The sequence below is a fragment of the Camelus dromedarius genome, chromosome 23 (genome assembly GCF_036321535.1).
Source record: "Camelus dromedarius isolate mCamDro1 chromosome 23, mCamDro1.pat, whole genome shotgun sequence".
Lineage (NCBI taxonomy): Eukaryota > Metazoa > Chordata > Mammalia > Artiodactyla > Camelidae > Camelus > Camelus dromedarius.
Window position 1 is genome coordinate 11,428,074 of NC_087458.1, and position 17,943 is coordinate 11,446,016.

General features: G+C 43.9%; 1 protein-coding gene across 1 annotated transcript; it reads left to right on the forward strand.

Annotated features, from left to right (window-relative positions):
* The first annotated feature begins 1,526 nt into the window (after positions 1-1,526).
* On the forward strand, positions 1,527-9,153 carry FCRLB (Fc receptor like B). Its single transcript, XM_064478147.1, has 5 exons — positions 1,527-1,611; positions 4,908-5,162; positions 6,783-7,049; positions 7,670-7,960; positions 8,298-9,153. Exons 1-5 carry the CDS (start codon positions 1,527-1,529, stop codon positions 8,711-8,713), a joined length of 1,314 nt encoding a protein of 437 aa, XP_064334217.1. The 3' UTR covers positions 8,714-9,153.
* The last annotated feature ends 8,790 nt before the right edge of the window (positions 9,154-17,943 follow it).

Below are 17,943 nucleotides of genomic sequence, written 5' to 3' on the forward strand. Positions count from 1 at the left end.
CAATTTTAATAAAATTAATTTTTAAAATTATTTCATCAAGATTTTGTTTTTGTTTTGTTTTTGTTTTCTTACTGTGAATGTATGATGATTAAAAATATAGTTTGCTGCCGCTACCTTAAATTGTGCTAAGAAAACAGTTTTATCCCCCATTTCTTTGTGCCATAAATGTAAGTGTCAACATAGTGAAAAAGACACATAACCTCTTAGTATTATTATATACACAGTTTTGACTTTGGAGATCCTCTGAAAGGGTCTTAAGTACCCCCAGGTATCTTCAGACCAAACTGAGAATTACTGAACTAGATCATTCTTAAAGTGCAGCCTAACACTACCCTGAGAAATCCCAATATTTATGCATTTCTGAAGAGAAGAATCCATGTATCTTTCTATACCTAAATCAGTTCTCTAGATATAACAAAATAATTTTTGACCTCAACTTCAGGTCAATCATTTTAATATTTTTAATTGGATGCTTTTTTCTTTTTTTTTCTTTTTTCAGTTGAGGTATAGTTGACTTACAATACTGTGTTAGTTTCAGGTGTACAGCAAAGTGATTCAGTTTCACATGTATAATATTTTCCATTATAGGTTATTATAAGACACTGAATACAGTTCCCTGTGTTATACAGTAAATCCTTGTTGCTTACCTATTTTATATATAGAAGTGTGTATCTGTTAATCCCAAATTCCTATTTTATCCTGTTCCCTTTCCTCTTTGGTAACCATAAGTTTGTTTTCTATATCTGGGAGTCTGTTTCTGTTTTGTATATAGATTCATTTGTATTATTTTTTTAGATTCCACATAGAAGTGATATCATATATTTGTCTTTCTCTGCCTGACTTACTTCACTTAGTATGATAATCTCTAGGTCCAAATTGGATGCTTCTTAAAAAGTCTAAGTTGATTATACTACATGTTCTTTTATTCATTTATACATCTGTGAGAAGAAGCAACAGCTTTTGCATAGCATAAGAAGCAATCAACAGAGTGAAAGGCAGCCTATAAAATGGGAGAAAATATTTGCAAACTCTATATGTGATAAGGGGTTAATAAAGAACTCATACAACTTGATAGCAGAAAACCAAATAACCCAGTTTGAAAATGGGCGAAGAACCTGAGTAGACATGTCTCAGAAGAAGACACACAGGCACATGGAAATGTGCTCAAAGTGACTAATCTTCAGGGAGATGCAAATTAAAACCACAATGAGATATCACCTCACACCTGTCTGAACAGCTATTATTAAAAAGACAAAAAGAGAACAAGTATTGGCACAGCCATGGAGAAAAGGGAACGCTTATGCACTGTTGGTAGCAATGTAAATTGGTGTAGCCATTCCTGGTAAACAGTATGAAAGTTCCTCAAAAAATGAAAAATAGAACTAGCTAATGAACAGGAATCCCACTTCTGGATTTATATCTAAAGGAAATGAAATCAGTATCTCAAAGAGAGAATATACCTTCCCACGTTCACTGCAGCACTATGCACAATAGCTGAGAAATGAAAGCCACCTAAATGTCGACAAATGAATGGTGTAAATCCTGGTCTGAGGGCCGGAGAAGACGAGATGAGATATCTCGGCTCCAACATTGAGGCAGGAAAAAAGAGAGGTGAATTCTTCTTAACTTTGGCTTTTGTTATAAAAGAAAAAAAAAAACCTAAAACACAATACTTTTATGTAAATTAATAATACTAAATATTTCTCAAGCATAAATATATACATGTATAAAGAAACATAGTAAACATTGAACAGTGGGTGCTCATGTGGAAGAGAGAATAGTAATGTGAATGAAGGTAAAAAAAAAAGAAAGAAAGAACTTGAAAAGATTAGCTTGCTATAAGCATGAGACAGAAAGTAGATTTTGGAGTGAGACAGGCTTCTATTCAAATTTCAGTTCTAGGAGGGAGGGTATAGCTCAGTGGTAAAGTATATGCTTAGCATGCACGAGGTCCTGAGTTCAATATCCAATAGCTCTGTTTAAAAAAATTCAAATAAATAAATAAGTAAATCTAATTTAACCCCATCAAAAAATTTCAGTTCTATCACCACATATGTAAAATTGGGATAATAATAATAAAAGGGCCCTTGTGGGGACTAAATAAAGTAATATCTGTTTAGCACTTGGTATGGTGCTTGTCACACACTAGTGGCTGCAGCACTCACTGAAAGTAAGCTGGTGTCACTGTCAACAGCAACAGCAACGTTATTCCTTTATCATCATCCTCATGGAAAACATCTTGTTCATCAGAATCCTTATCAGATGATGGCACATCTTGTCTAGAAATTACATTATGATAGGCTTCAAAGAATTGCTTGGGTGACATGTTAATTGCTAAATTTATCTGCATAGTAAAAGCATGAAGAATTAAAAATTCTACAGGGAAAAGTCCTGGATGGAGAAAGAGATCCAACTTGGGAAAAATGCAGAAGAAAGCCTAGAACAATGAAATATTGGGTGGTAGATTCTTCAAGCCAAAATTTGAACTCTGTATGATATCAACCCCGTGGGTGACTCTCGAGATTTTCAGGGAAGGCTCTGCACCTCATGAATTTTGAGTGTGATCAAGTTTCTTGCAGAACCTGGTGAAAAGGCTGAGATCTGTGTTCTGGGTGATAAGAAGCCAAAATAGAGTCAGCTTCTGTAGACTAAGGGGTCAGCTGATGGATGCATTACATTCTTATCGTAGAGTGGTGGCCTGATGCAGAAGTCAGATCTCAGGGGTGGGTTGTGGATGATGTGGGGAGGCCCATGCTAGCCCCAGATGTGGCATCAGATAGGACATGGGGAAGCTGGGAGCATCTAGCCTGGGCCCACCTAAAGCCAGCAATATATGATCTCTGTACTAGAACTCAGCATCCAGTTCTCCCCTCCCCTACTCCTGAGCACCTTATTAATCACCTCCCTACTTTTTAGACCCATAGGACTCTCTCTCTCTTTTGTCAAAACCTGCTCTTAAAACAGGATCTAAAGTGGCCAGGATAATTTAAATGACCAATCACAATTCTCTAAGTGGTATTTACATTTTTACTAAGGAAGAGCATGTTAAGAGAAACAATACAGGAATTCCCAGAGTGGAGCTTTTTGGGCATCAGCAAGCAAAGCCGAAGAGACTATCTTAAAGGGGGTTGACAGTGTCTGATAATCAATCTCCTTCCTGCCAGAGCTCCAAGTGAAGGAGGTGCCCCTGTACTAAAAAGACACAGATGAGGATAGAAGACCGTCCAAGGAGACATACTATCAGGTTGGAAAATTCATTAAGTATTTACATGAGAATTCAGGTTCCCGTCGCTCAGGTATGATCACATGGCTCGGAAAGCACAAGAAGTAGAGTTGGGAGGTTCGATCTGAGAAACTTCTGAGGGGCTGATGCAGTGACTTCTCTACTGCAGGTAAGGACCACTGGAACCAGGGCATGACTAGGGATGGATAAAAGGAAGGAAGGCACAACGGAGTGGAGATGCCATAGGGTGAGTTCATTGGGCTGGGTAGGAAAGGAGAAGTACCTAATTTCCTAACGGTTTATGTTTCCAGGAAGGAGAATGATAGGGGAAACATGTATTTCTATTCTTGTTTGGGACAGTGTAAAGCAGTGACACTGAAGGAGGTTGGTGAGTCATGCTTGTCTACTCATGCATAGGAGGATGTGAGCTCTGAGTGCACAGAGCCCAATGTCAACCTCACTGGGCCTCACACCAATGTCTGTCACCAGGAAGTGAGAAGAATAAAGGCCCTGGGTGGACCTTGAGGACATGAAGATGTGTCTTTCTCAGTTGAGGCTTATGGGATCAGCTGGAAGATGGGGAGGAGGTGGGATGGGAATGGGATATTGATGGGAGCTGAAGGAGGCAGGGTCAGCTGCCAGAGCCTGGGGTTCCATGTGGCTTCTTGGGCTATAGAGGGCACAGACTCTCCTCAGCAGGCCTTCTCTACAGGAGTTGGCACTGGCCTGACATGTGAGGTGCCTTTATGGGTAGTAGGTGGGACGGTGCCTGATGCTTGGAACAACTGAAGGTGGACACACGTACAGCCTATCTCCTGCTCTCTCCAATTCACCATCTTCAGGAATTAGGAATGAGTGGGGGAAGCAGCAATGTCTCCCAGAACCCAGTGGTCTATATTGGCCGCTGTCTTGCTCTCTTCCCTCAGCCCATGCGAGCACATTTCTGTTGTTCTGCAGCTGTCGCAGGCAGATCCATCATGTGGGCACCGGCAGTTCTCTTGCTTCTGGGTGAGTACTCAATGAGGCAACAGCATAAGGGCTTCAGGCGTGGGGAAGAGTGGCGATCAAGTCGTGTGTGTGTGTATGGTGGGGGATATTCAGTCCTCCATTCCAAAGTTCATTATCTATTTTTAGAGAGGTAAAGAAGAAAGGGCTTTCTCAGAGCTGAGGAAATTAAAGGAAGAATAAAAACAGGCTTTGAAATCAGTTGAGTCTTTCCTGTGGTAAAGACAGTCCCGTTCTCTCCTCTCATCACCAACATTCTCCTTCTTCCTTCTTTATTTCTTGTTTTGCAGTTTCAAGCAGTGGGCAAGCTGGTGAGTCTTCCACATCCCACATCCCAATTTTCTACAGTGTCCACTCCAACCCTCTAAGTGACCTGCCAGGGTACTCCCCACTTCCTAGCTTTTCTGGGGTAGTGTCTCTTCCCATGCCTCCTCAATCCCTGTAACTTAGTTTGCTTGTAGGCACTGGTCCTTAGAAATAGGTGCACTTACAAATGGGTGCTGACCGAGGGACTGATAGTTCGTAACCCAATGTGGTCTTTCCTCCCACAGGGATGGGCTAGTCATGTGGGCTGGATACTGGAACTGGAGTTTTCTTAGATTTCCCAATCTCAGACCACATCTTTGAGCACATTGCCTTAATTCTTTGTTTTACATTGCCCCTTCCTATATATCCCCAGCTACTCTGGAGAAGCCCATATTGTCTCTACACCCACCCTGGACCACAATCTTCAAGGGGGAGCGGGTAACCTTGAGGTGTGATGGTTACCACCCTCTGCTCCTGGAACTCCGGCCCATCAGCACTCTCTGGTATTTGGGCCACCTACTCCTGCCCTCTCACAAGAAGAGCATTGAGGTGCAGACACCAGGCGTGTATAGATGCCAGACACGGGGCGCCCCTGTCAGTGACCCCATTCACCTTTCTGTATCCAATGGTGAGTGTTTGAGCATGGGGGAGGGACAGCACACATCTCCTCTGGTGATACTGGCCCTCCTATAGAAGGGGACACTGGGGCACTCCCACTGGGGCAGGAAGGAAGTGTGGTTATATTGAGTCTCTGGAGCAGGCAGAGGCCTGGTACTATGTAAGAGACTCAGTAAGGCCTACCTGGCTCCAAAGTTCCCCTCAGCCTCTGGCCACAGTGGACAACAGATAAACATTTCTGTCTGTGAGACTAGCTCAGAAGCGAAGAGGTTCTACTGAAGGGGTTGGGGGAGAGGTGGGCAGAGAGGGAAAGGCAGGAAAAGTGAGCTGGTTGCGTGCAGCTGGGGGAATTACTTTTGCTTGAACAGAGTGATGCCTCTCTGTGTCTTCCATTAGTAAAATAAGGACAATAATAGTATCTATCTCTTCGGTTTTTGTGAAGATTAAAAGTGAATTATGAGAGGGTGTCAAAGAAAAAAGCAGCAGATGAACAAAGCACCTCATCAAAATTTTATTACAGACATGTACACATGTGTACATGGGAGTCAATTAGCTGTACATCAGAAACTAATACAACATTGTAAATCAACTATACTTCATTTAGAAAAAAAAGATAAAAGAGAAACTAACTCCCAAGGGACATTAAAAAATTTCAAAACAGGATAAGCAACATAAAAGAAACTTGTTCATTAGGGCACAGGACTGACTACTTTGTAGGGAATGTCATTTTAGTCTGGTAGGCTATACTTCACATTCTGAATTTAAAGATCAGCACTCAACCTTCAGATTAGCACTTACACTTCATATCCATACTCTGTGGTTTCTTGTTTGGAAATTGATAGCAAGTACAGATAAGATACTGAATATGACAGATGGTAGTTAGACTGCTTGCAGAACTGAGAGTAACATAGAGATTGTGGCTATTACTTGTGGAATTCTTTTTCACTGTAAAACAACTAAAGGGGCATCTAGCACACACTAGGGCTATGTAAATGTCAGCTATGATGAGGATGGTGATCAGGTAAATAAGGGTGCTGTTTGGAGGTGCCTAAGGCAGACCTGGAAGGTCAGGTAAGTTTTCTGGAGGAGTTAAGATCTAAGCCCAGACCAGCAGGATAAGTAGGCCTCAACTAAAACAGGTGAAGGGGTGTTCTTGGCAGGTACAAAGACTCTGGGCTCAGAGCAGGGCCAGTTTGCCCAGCAGTCCAGTATGGCTGGACTTAGCCTGCATTAGGAGTAGAAGGTGGAGAAGGAAAAGGAGCCATGGGACAGGGGAGAATCCTAAGATGGTGTTGAAAAGATAAGCAAGGGCCAGGCCAGGAAGGCCCTGATGCCATCCTGAAGAGTTTAAACTGGATTCTGATGGGCACTACTCTTTGAGCCTGGAACCAACACTCAGGCATCTTTGCCTTCTTAGCACCTGATAAATGACTGGCCTTCCCTTTCTCTCCCCTTCTGATGCTTCCTGTTCTAAGGCTTCTGGGGTGCCCAATAAGGGGGGAGGGAGTTGGTGGGGAGAAAGAGGAAGGAGAGCAGAGGGGGAGATGGGGGACAGGGAGGCAGAGAAGAATGGGAGACTCCCCAAGGCTGGACTTTCTCTTGGAAAGGCTGTCTGTGCTGACTGTCCTAGACTGGCTGATTCTGCAAGTGCCCTTTGCTGCGGTGTTCGAGGGCGAGCCGTTGGTCCTGCGCTGCCGTGGTTGGTATGACAAAGTCGTCTACAAACTTTACTACTACCACGATGGCCAACCCGTGCGCTACTTCCACTCCAGCGCCAACTATACCGTGCCTCAGGCGCGCGCCAGCGATAGTGGGCCCTACCAGTGCTCTGGGACCATGCGCATCCCTGTGGAGAGCACGCCCATGTTCTCCGCCAAGGTGGCTGTGACCGTGCAAGGTGGGGGAGACTCGGGACCGGGAAGGGAGGCAAATGAGCCCTGGGAAATTCTAGGACTGGAACTAGGTGGGGAAAGGAGGGGCAGAGTTTCCATTGCTGCCACGTGGTGGATTTCTTTGCCGGACCACGAACACTTTGTTCTTTCCCACTCCTCAGTAAAGGCACAGATGACCTGTGGGTTTCCCTTCCCCCCAACATACATCAGGCTTCTTACTCCAGGTGGGATCTCATATAGGAGGCAGCTCTGTCCGCAGCCCCAGCCAGAATGGCAGCAGCAGTGAATGCGATCACGGTGGGACTGGGGCAGGCAGGCGCATTGATCCCCCTCTAGGCTGGGGAACCAGAGTTGGATGTCAGTCGGGATGTGACGCGAAGCGTCTAGACTAGTCCTGCCTCCTCTCAAGATTTCCCTTTCCCTCGTAAACTCGTTTCCCACATTTCAAAAGACTCCTCCCTCCACGTGTTTTACACACGGCCTCCTCCCTTGCCGGCAAGGAGCCCCAGCAGGAAACCGGAAGAGGAGAGGGGTTGTGGGACCTTGGGCAAGTGAGACCTGGTTCCCGGGGACCCTTGCATTGGCCTATAGCGCATCCTTAGCCACTAGGACCCCTTCTCCGCAGAGCTATTCCAGACGCCAGTGCTGAGGGTAACGGGCCAGACGGAGGCTCGCGGCGCGGCCCTAGGCGGGGTGATGCTGCGCTGCGAGACGCTCTTGCACCCGCAGAAGCGCGACACGCCGCTACAGTTCGCCTTCTACAAGTACAGTCGCTCCGTGCGTCGCTTTGACTGGGGCGCCGAGTACACCGTCCCAGAGCCCGAGGTCGGGGAGCTGGAATCTTACTGGTGCGAGGCAGCTACTGCCACCCGCAGCGTCCGGAAACGCAGCCCGTGGCTGCAGCTCTCTGGGCGAGGTGAGTGAACGCACGCCCTTCCGGATGCCCACACGGGCTTGGCAGCCCCGCCTCCGCCTCTCCGCACCCGCGAGTCTCCCCAACACTCCCGCTCTGCTCTCCCGCCCCCGCCTTCCCATTTCCACCCACTCCGCATCACCACCCCACCGCACCCCACCCTCTGTCCCCTCCCTTCCCCTCTCTCTCCACCTCTATTCCAGCCCTCCTCACTCCCCTCACTCCCCTCCCCAGCCGGGCGCCTCCCTCCCAGCAGCCCAACCCCTCGCCCGCTCCTTCCACCGCAGGCGGTGGGAGGCTGATTTCGGCCGCCAGTATACTGAGTGTGTTACCTTCACAGGTTCTCCTCTGGACTTGGCGTCCACCACCGCCCCGGTCCCACAGGCCGCGGCCTTGGCGCCCGGTAGCAAGCCGCTTTCCTTCAGGAAGCCCCCGGTGTCCAGATCGGTCCCGTCGGTCACCTCTGTCCCGAACACCACTTCAGCAGGGCTGCAGTTCCCCGCCGGCAGAGCCCCCACTACTGGGCCGCCGGCCTGCGCTCCGCTGACGCCGTTGGAACAAACAGATGCAGCCCTGAAACCCGACGTGGACCTTCTGCTCCGAGAAATGCAGCTGCTCAAAGGTCTTCTCAGCCAGGTGGTCCTGGAATTAAAGGAGCCACAGGCCTTCCCGGAGCACAGGGAAACACTTGAGACCTCCTCTTCCCACTTTGCTGTGAGCCGGGGAACCCCGGAAACCACTACTGTGGAGAGCTGAGAGAGAGAGGTGGCTATTGTCCCCTCTCCAGGTGCATTCACCCCTGGACCCCCTGCTTCCCCTCACGGGCAGACCTTCCAAAGCCATCTGCATCTGTTGTCTTGATGTGGTTTCTAAAGAAGCGTGCATAAAGTATGGTGATTGTTATGTCACTCTCACCTAGCACATTTGAGCAGTTTGTAACCATAAGGCCCTCCCTCTAATCTCCTCCTTCCCCTCAGATTTCAGTAAGGAAGTAGAAACCTGCTATTTACTACTTTGAGGTTTTTGTTTGGAAGTGAATTTAGTCATCCTCATCTTTTCATGCAAGCCCACCCAACACAGATTTTTAGCACAGGCAATTTTTCGGTACTTAAAGTCACTGAGGTAACTGAGTCCTTTGGAATATTTAAGGGTCTAGTTGTAATTATTTGTCATGAATTTAATGTTACCTTTAAAAAGACTTTCAGTTCTGCTTCTGATGAATTTATTCCCTTAAAGTCCTGGGTTCTAGTTTTAGGGGGAAATGGACTTGTGTGGGACTCCCATTCTAGGTTTCAAGGGTCAGGATTCCTGGTAAATTCACCCAGATGCACTTCCTGCACCGATGTAGCTAGACAGACTGATGGGCTCTGGTGACAGCAGGTAGACCATGCTTACTTCAGCCTAAATTAAACAAGTGGTACCATTTGCGTCAAGAAAGCTCTTTGGGTATGGTCTCTGTGGTGAAATGGGTTAGTGCACTTGGCTGATAACCAAAAGGTTGGTTGTTTAGTTCCACCCAGGGATGTTTATAACTTGCTTAAAAAGAAAGCTCTTTGAAGAAAGTTCAAGACAAATCCTCAAAATTGCCGAATTCTAGCTTTTAGCAGTTTTTTACTTCCCTAACAGCCATTCTAACACTAACACACCTAGAAACACATGTGCACAGATACCCCAGTCTGCAAGCAGACTTTACTGTCACCTGAAGGAAAAAAAGCAAGAAGGCATTTCAATTTCAATTTCAAGGGTGTGCTCCCTATAAATCCCATTTTTATGAGTCCCTCATCACCCTACTAAAGATATTAGTTCTCCGTAGGGCTCATGTGATTTGTTCCCAGGAGGTCTCATTCTCACTGGGTCCATACCCTTGATCAGCTAGGCTTCACTGTTAAGGTTCAGGACTGATAAGAACTTTACTTTCCTATCCTTTACTTCCATTTGATAGATATTCAGTCACAACCCAATTTCCCATCTCTTTTTGAGCAATTAACCAGAATAACATCAACATTCTTTATCCTTTTCTTCTTAGTATTATCTTCAGCAGATTATTATTGCAAAATCACTGAAATTACACAGAAAGAGAGGCAGGCATGTATGCACATATACTAAAATGCAATGTGGTAAGTGCTCTATGAAACACTGTGGGAATTCAGAGAAGGAAGCTGAATCTTGAAGGAAAAGCAACAAATCACCAGGTGGAGATGTGAAAAAGATCGAAGAGGGGGCATGCAGGCTGAGGAAAGGCATGGAGACATGAAAGACCTGGTATTTGTATTGCTGCAAATAATTGGGAGTGTTTGAAGAATTATGTGTGTTTATGTGTGTGGGGGAGGGGAAGGGGAGGGGAGTGTGTTTCAGGGAGAAAGTGGCAGGAGATGAACATGGGGAAGTAGAAAGGAATCAGAACATAAAACTCTTGTTAAGAGGTCCTTTAACCTATTGGATGTTTGGGATGGACATTTGGAAGCATTCCTTATTGAGGGCGTCGGTAAGCCTTACTAGAGGAGAAGCTAATTTAAAAGTAGGAAAGAACAATCAAATAAACTGATCTCAGTGGACACTTGCTTAGCCCTGAGAAGGCATGCCTAGGCCCCATAGTCCAGTACTGAGGCTCTGGTTTACAAGAGTCTTTGTGGCTCTGATTTCCTCCTTTCTAATGAAGACTCATCTCGCTTCTCAGAACTCTCTCCCACAAGCCCTTCCTGGCTAACCCCACTTAACTCCAATAGCCCCCTTCCGATTTTGTTCCCCTGAGGTGTCTGTCATCCTTGATCTAGATAGGAAGTGACTAGCTTTAGTGCCAAGAGGCTAGGTAATCAAAGCATCTCAAGTCATTAAAAAAAAAAATCAGTAGATCTATTTTTGTTTAAGAAGGTAGAAGAGTGAAATAGCCACTCAAAAGAGAACTTTATCTCTTCAGTATCTCCTTCATTCACATCTTGTTAGCAGTCATGATATCCTTCTTCCTGTTCTGCCACCTACCTCCATTTAGAGCTGGAAACGAACAAGAATTTAGCGGTGAGAATGATTATCATTCATGACTCAACTTTTCTGTGTGTGTTGGGGTGGGGAGGGGAATTGACTTTTATGTCCTCTAGTCTCCACTGTCTTTAAGCCCCTCGCTCTTGAAAATAAGCCCCTGCAATATCTGTTAATGATTTCCCAGGAAGACCTGCACTAAGGAAATAGCAGACAGACAACTTACTGGCCATTCTCCTCTGAAGGGAGAAAAAAAACCCTCATCCAGCTCTGTTTGTGGTTCTGACAGGCATTTAGGGAAGCAGAAGGCTGGCTAGCCCAGGATCTCAAGCTCATTCCCAAGCAACAAGGATAGCAACAAAATGCTGGAGAAGCCTGAGGAGGAAGCTGCTTCTCTCTGGTTCTCTGATCACTTCTGTGATGGCCCCTCAGACCCTAAAGCCGGGGGTGTCCATACCCCACCAGAGAGCAGAAAGGGTGTGGCAAATTCCATTTGGATCTCAACCTTACTCTCTCACTCTGTGTCCTCTTATCTGTACTAAACCTAATGGAAAGAGGGAACTCTTTAGGATATGATTTTTCTCTTAAGGGAGTGAATCAAATCCTGTAGGTTAAAGTCCAAACTCCCTAAGGTGGCATATAGAGTCTATACCTCAGTCACACTGACCACTTGCTCTTTCCCCTGTGTACCAGCCTCCTTCATGGCTCTATGCCTTTACGTGTAAGTTTGGCTACCTCTTTGGGGGCACTGCACAGGCCTTCTGAGCCCATTCCCCCTCATCTGTAAAAAGAGGGAAAGAAGAGTAACCTTACAGGAAGAGACAAATAAACAGATTTTTTTCATTGTTAGAGGTTTTAAGACAGGGGATGCCAAGATACTTAGAAGCACAGAGGAGGGGCACTAAGCTCACCAGGGATGTTCACAAATCACTTTCTGCAGAGATGACATCTGCCAGTCCCTATTGATGGATTATTGAATTGTTTCTAAACTTTTGTTGTTTTACATTACGCTGCAATGAATATTCTTACACCCATAAATTTATGCACATATTTGAATGTATCTGTAGGATAAATTCCTAGAATTAGAATTGCTGAATCAAAAACTGAGTCTTTTTAAAAATTTTAATAGATGTTGTCAAATTATCCCTCAAAGAGATGTAACGATTTGTATTTCGACCAATTAAGCATGAGAGAGCTTGTCTCTCTTATCCTAGTTAAGAAAGCACAGCATCATATTTATGTTTTTTAATTGGACCCAGAGGAACTCTTGACTCTTTATTTACTGTTAAATGCCTCTAGTTGGATCCTTATAACATTACTAACATTGTGTTATGCAATAGCCCAGCAGTACAGTCCTTCCAGAGTCAATGACCCTGTCTGTAATGTTAACCCATTCATCTGAATTCTTGTTTGCTGGTCCACAGTTAATTAAAGAAAATGCCCTTCTGACTACACTTCCTTATTAAAGGTGGACTTTCTGCTAAGCAGAGCTCTTATTCCAGGCTAGGTCTTCCTCATTCTTCACCAAATTTCCAGCAGGTACTACAGCTTGCCCATATTGGTTTAATTTATTCTCCAGTCACTACACCTGCAAAGATAGCTGGTTTCAATGCTTGACATCCTAATTATAATAATAGGCCTCGTATAATTGTACATCCCTAATTCAGCTAATATCTGAGGCTAAAGAATTGGTACGATACTCTTTTTCAGTTCAAAGGAGCCAATCATATTACAGTGATGTGAGAGACCACTATCCCATTTCTTTATAGAAAATATGCTCTTAATGCAGCAGGCTAAGTTGCTATAGCCAAGCTAATTAGCTTTGGTCCTGGAAGTGGCAGAGTATCGAGGTTAAGAACCCTGGCTCAGTGGTCAATAGACTTGGGTTCATGTTTACTACTTACCAGCTGTGTAGCCTTGGGCAAGATACTTTGTCTCTGGAGTTCTGTTTCCTCATCTGCAAAGCGTAACAATAGAATCTGCCTTACAAAATTGCCGGAAGGATTAAAAGAGATTATGCAAGAACATACCTAATACAGCAGAAGCAGTAAATTGTTATTATGACTAATTCACAGAATCTAAAATGATGTTGACTGTAAGAGGCACCATTAAAGAGAACACTACAAAAGGAAATCACAGCTGAGTAGTCAAAATGTTTTTTTAGGCTTAAATAGAATTAGAAATTTTAAAAATCATAAATCACTCTTACGTATGCATAAAAGGACAATATGCAGAAATTAAATTGGGTAAGATATTCCTAAAACTATTTCACCTTCAGAGCCTGACTTTTCTGAATCACTCCTCAACTCATATTTATCAAAGTCTATGTTTTTCCTTTATTGTAACGTATTCTTTCCTACGTAAATGAGCATTAGTAAAGCAGCATTTCTTAAAAGAAGTCATAACGAGAGTAACAGTCATCATTGCCAGAATTTTAGGCTGGTTTTGCAATTAGCTGGAGCCAGCTTACTTTTGACTTCTCTTTCAGGAGTGTTGCTGGACACGTCTGCTTTACTACCCACTTCACTGCTCCACAACCTATGATTGTGTCACTGTCATCTCTAGAAATTTTTCCCAAGCTGCTCACACTCATTCTCAAATTATGATGCTGGTACTTTAATGGTCATGCTTACTTAAGCAATGAAAACTATGACAAGACAGAAGTTATAAGATGCATCATGGTTTTAGAGATGTTAAAATGTAGTTTAAAAAATTATGCCACAGAATTAATAAAATACAAAATGCACCCTAAAAGTAAATCTAGGAAAGCAAATTTCAAAATGTGAAGAAAAAAAAGTTACACATTACCCTTCATGTAGCCAGAGACTAAATAAAGGTGGACATCTTTTGAGTGAATTTAAAAATCTGGAAGGAATTTAAAGGCTATTTAGTTCAACCAAGAAACCACTTCTTGAGACCTGCTAGACTTCTCCTGCCACATGGCCGTGCAGCCATGCTTGACTTTTTGGGGGGATGTGGCCTTCATTACCTCCCAAGGACGGCCCACCCTATCTTTGTTTAGCTCTGGTAATTAGAAAGCTCGTCCTGTAGATAGTGAGCAAAATGATTTTGTTATAAATTCTACTCACTGTACTTCCCAGGGTTACACAGAACAGATCTGATTCCTGGTCCTCTTGTGAGCCCTTTAGATGTTTAAAAACACTGTTTAGGTCATACTTAGGTTTTTACAAAGATACACTCTTTTTTTAAAGACTTGGTTTTTTTTTCAGTGTTTTCAACTCTCCCTAATTTTGAGTTCCTTCTCCATTCTGGCTTTTTTGAGCACATCTCCAACTTCTGTATATTCAGCTTAAACTGGGGGGCCCACAATTGACTGCAGTTCATCAAGTGGGTGTGTCCAGGGCAGGAAGGCAGAATTTTATTTTTATTTTTTACAATTAAGCAATTGCACTTGTGACAGGATGTCAAAAGTGATATTGCACGATACAACAGATGTGAAATCCTGAAGCCAGATCATCATATGCAGACTTTACAAAGGAAATATTTGAGGATCTGTTCTATGACTTTTGGACTCTGAAATCACATCAAGGAGATAAAAAAAGGGTCAGGGTATGGAGAGGAGGGAGGGTTCATGAAGAGATTTCTTTGCCATGTGAGTCTCCATCACAATTCTTACTCATAGTGGGGAGTTTGGGGAAGCTTACCCTCTACTCCCCAAGCCTAATGTGGGAGATGCCCGGGGACTCACCCAGAGAGGTCTGAAATGTGTTCCCTGTAGTTGGGAGACACAAGGAACTGGCCTGCCTCACTCCTAAGAAAGCTAAAGTGAGTTGTGACTGAAGGATGGAAGAGCCTGTTTTGGGATTCTGCACTACAGATATGCCAGGGCAAAGCCATGTGTGTATGTATTTCCCTGGTTCATGAAAGACAGAGAGCTGGCATGGGGTAGTCTTGGTTTCTATACCATAAGGCTACCAGGAGGGGTTGAAAAAAGCACCAGAAAGCTGAAGGTGAATCTGGATTCCTAGGTACTGAGGAAAGGGGTACAAGTGAACACCTGGAAGAGAGATGCACCTGTCTTGAGTACAGGACCAGACGGGAGCAGTCCCCTCAATAAACACCTCCAAAAAGTCCACAAAAGTATCCATGGAGAAAGAATTGGCTATAGTCGTGTCCAAGCCCAGAAAGCAGGAAGCTGCCCAGCCAGAGAAGAACTTTCTATTTCCTTAGCTATCCTCCCTTCTCTTTCCTCTCTTACTTTGGCCTAGGTGAGGTGAAAAGGAAACAGACACTAAGGAGCGGGGAGGAGATGTACAGAGAGAGAGAGAAACCAGTCAAGCTCCCTTCCCAAGCCAGGACCTAAGCTGAGTAAGTTGGACAAAGAGTTATCTCTGAAGTAAGATTGGTTGTCTGATTAACCTCTAGGACTGGGCATTCTAATTCACAAAAGGAAACTATGCTTGTGACCTAAAGTCATTATAGGACTATCCATTACCAAGAGAAGCAGAAAAATCATGGATTGGCTCAAACTTTAATGTACACATGAAATACCTAGGGCCCTTCTGCAAATGCAGATTGTGATTCATTGGGTCTCGGGTAGGACCCCAGAGTCTGCATTTCTAACAAGTTCCCTATTGATGCCAATGCTGCTGGTTCTTGGGCCACACTTTGAGTAGCAGGGTGCTGGGAGCAGTGGAAATTTACCCTACTGAACAAATTTTAAATGGATTATGAAAGATAAAAAAGATGCATTTTGATCATGCCATTAATTGTCCTTTCAACCTCCAAGTCACTGCCTTTATTTAATTTTTTAAACATAGCATTTTTAATGAATATAGTCTTCATTTGAAAAAAGTCATACTGTATAGAAAAACATTCAAGTCTGCTTTCAGATGCCACCTTCCCACTCCCTCAGTGACTACAGTGGTAATCACTGTGTAATAGCTTGGTGTGTGCTCTTCCAGGCTGCTTTTAAAAAGAACTTTCTAAGTACATTGTTGTATTGATCAGGATTCAATTTCAGAGAACAGGCCCACTCCAGCTGGACTGAGTGGAAAGGAATTCATTACAATATTTAGTAGCCTACAGAATAGTTGGGAGAAAGGAAGAAATACTCTAGTTTGAGTTTTCAGCCAAGTCTCCCACTATGGAACCACTATGGGAATTGCTGCCTCTTCCATGATCAGAAAACTGCCTGTCAAGGATCACACAGACAGTGCTGTGATTGAGAAAATAGCCATGATAAGAAAGAAGCTGCTACTTCTGGGGCATCAAGACCATACCCTGTCTGCTATGGTTCAAGAAGTGGATGCGCAGGGCCCTGCCTCTTAGCATCACAGAGCTAGAGACTGGACACTGAGATCGCTGCTACTGCTGCTACAGAAAAACCAAGAGCCTCCTGAACCCACTTTCCAGAAGCAACGGAGAAACTGCAGAAGTATAGCCTCTGCTTCACTCTCACATTCCGCATGTTGTCCAAGGGCTTCTGGGTAGCCAGACCTAAGTTACACCCAGCACCTAGCTGCAAGGGAGTCACAGTCCCTTTTAACTTTCCACGCTCTGCAATTTGGAAGGGCACTTGAGAAGGCAGTGAAGTGGATGCTGACCCCTCGTCCACAGACAATAAAGGGATGAGTCCTAGACTTTTACTTTGTAAAAGACCTTGAGGTTTAATCCAATTTGTTAATTTTAGAGATCAGGATATTGAGACCAAGAGACTAAAGGACTCATTAGCGGTGGGGTAAAAGCAGAACTCAGGTCTTCTGACACGGAGTTCAGTGTAGCTGAAAGGAGAGCCACTTGCCCAGGAGTCAAGTGATATTGCCCAGCCTCACTAAACTTGTTGCCTACAAACCTACCTAAGAGACTGTTTCCATCTAAGGCCTACTATTTGATTTCTAGTTTATACTTTTGTAGTTCACTCGAGGGACCAAAGTATAGAATCTTATACTTACCTTTTTTTTGAATTTTGTCTTTGTTGGCTTAGTAAGACAATTTGGATCCCAGTGTAGTCCTTCTCAGCTGTAACACATGCAGAATAGATAAGCGTATCTTCTGTACCATAATCTAAATAACTTGGGAAAAAAAATTGAATAAAACAGATTAAAGAAATTTGGGTGATGGCTCTATCTCACTAGAAATCTCTCTCTTGATTGCCATTGATTCATTTTCTCCCTTTGGGTATGATTTTTTAAATAATTACCAACCTACTCAATTGCTTTAATATCCAGCCTGTATTTCTCACCCATATCCACAAGGAGTTCTGTCTAAAAGACTGGAGAAGTACAGATTCAGGCTGTGAGTACTCCCCACAATCGCCTGTATGGCCATTCTGTCAGAATTGGAACAGGTTATGGGGCAAGACTCTTCTGGGTAAGCTCATGCTGGCCCCTACTGGGTGCTGTTGCTGCTGCTCCGCTTCCTCCTTCCCCTTCTTCCTCTTCTTTAATTGAGGTAGCATAACTGACATATAACATTATATTAGTTTCAGGTCTACAATGTAATCATTCAATATTTGTACATATTGAAAAATGATCATCACAGTAAGTCAAGTTAACATCATTCACTACAGTTACACAATTTTTTTTTGTGTGATGAGAACTTTTAAGATCTATTCTCAGCAATTTTCAAAGAGGCAGTACAGTATTATTAATTATAGTCATTCTGCTGTCTACAGTTAACAATATCAGAGTCAATATAACTGCTTCTTTTTATAAGTGTTTACAAGACATTCTTGCCATAACCTGCATCATTTTGGATTAGAGACAACCTTACTGATTCAATAACTTAAAGATATAGAAGCAGATGGGGCTTATCCACTTAGTACCCCACCATCCATTTTCCATGTAATGACCCCACTATGGAATTGTGAGATCTGCTGTGAAAGGGGCTGTGGAAACACAAGGCCTGTGAGGGACATGTGGGAGCCCCTTTCCTCCACAGGGACTGCAAGTCAGAATGGCTACTGGTAGGGCTGGATGTGGCCAGTGGGAATGAACACATGTCCCAGTGTTAAGCTTGTGAAGTCTCAAAACGAATCACCCATTTTT

What these genes read in the sequence shown, in the direction of transcription:
- FCRLB (XM_064478147.1), top strand. Translation starts at nt 1,527, where the DNA reads ATGAATGGTGTAAATCCTGGTCTGAGGGCCGGAGAAGACGAGATGAGA. An exon ending in TGAGGCAGGAAAAAAGAGAG is followed by an intron (nt 1,612 to 4,907) that starts GTGAATTCTTCT and finishes ATATATCCCCAG; the next exon opens with CTACTCTGGAGAAGCCCATA. An exon ending in GGTGGCTGTGACCGTGCAAG is followed by an intron (nt 7,050 to 7,669) that starts GTGGGGGAGACT and finishes CCTTCTCCGCAG; the next exon opens with AGCTATTCCAGACGCCAGTG.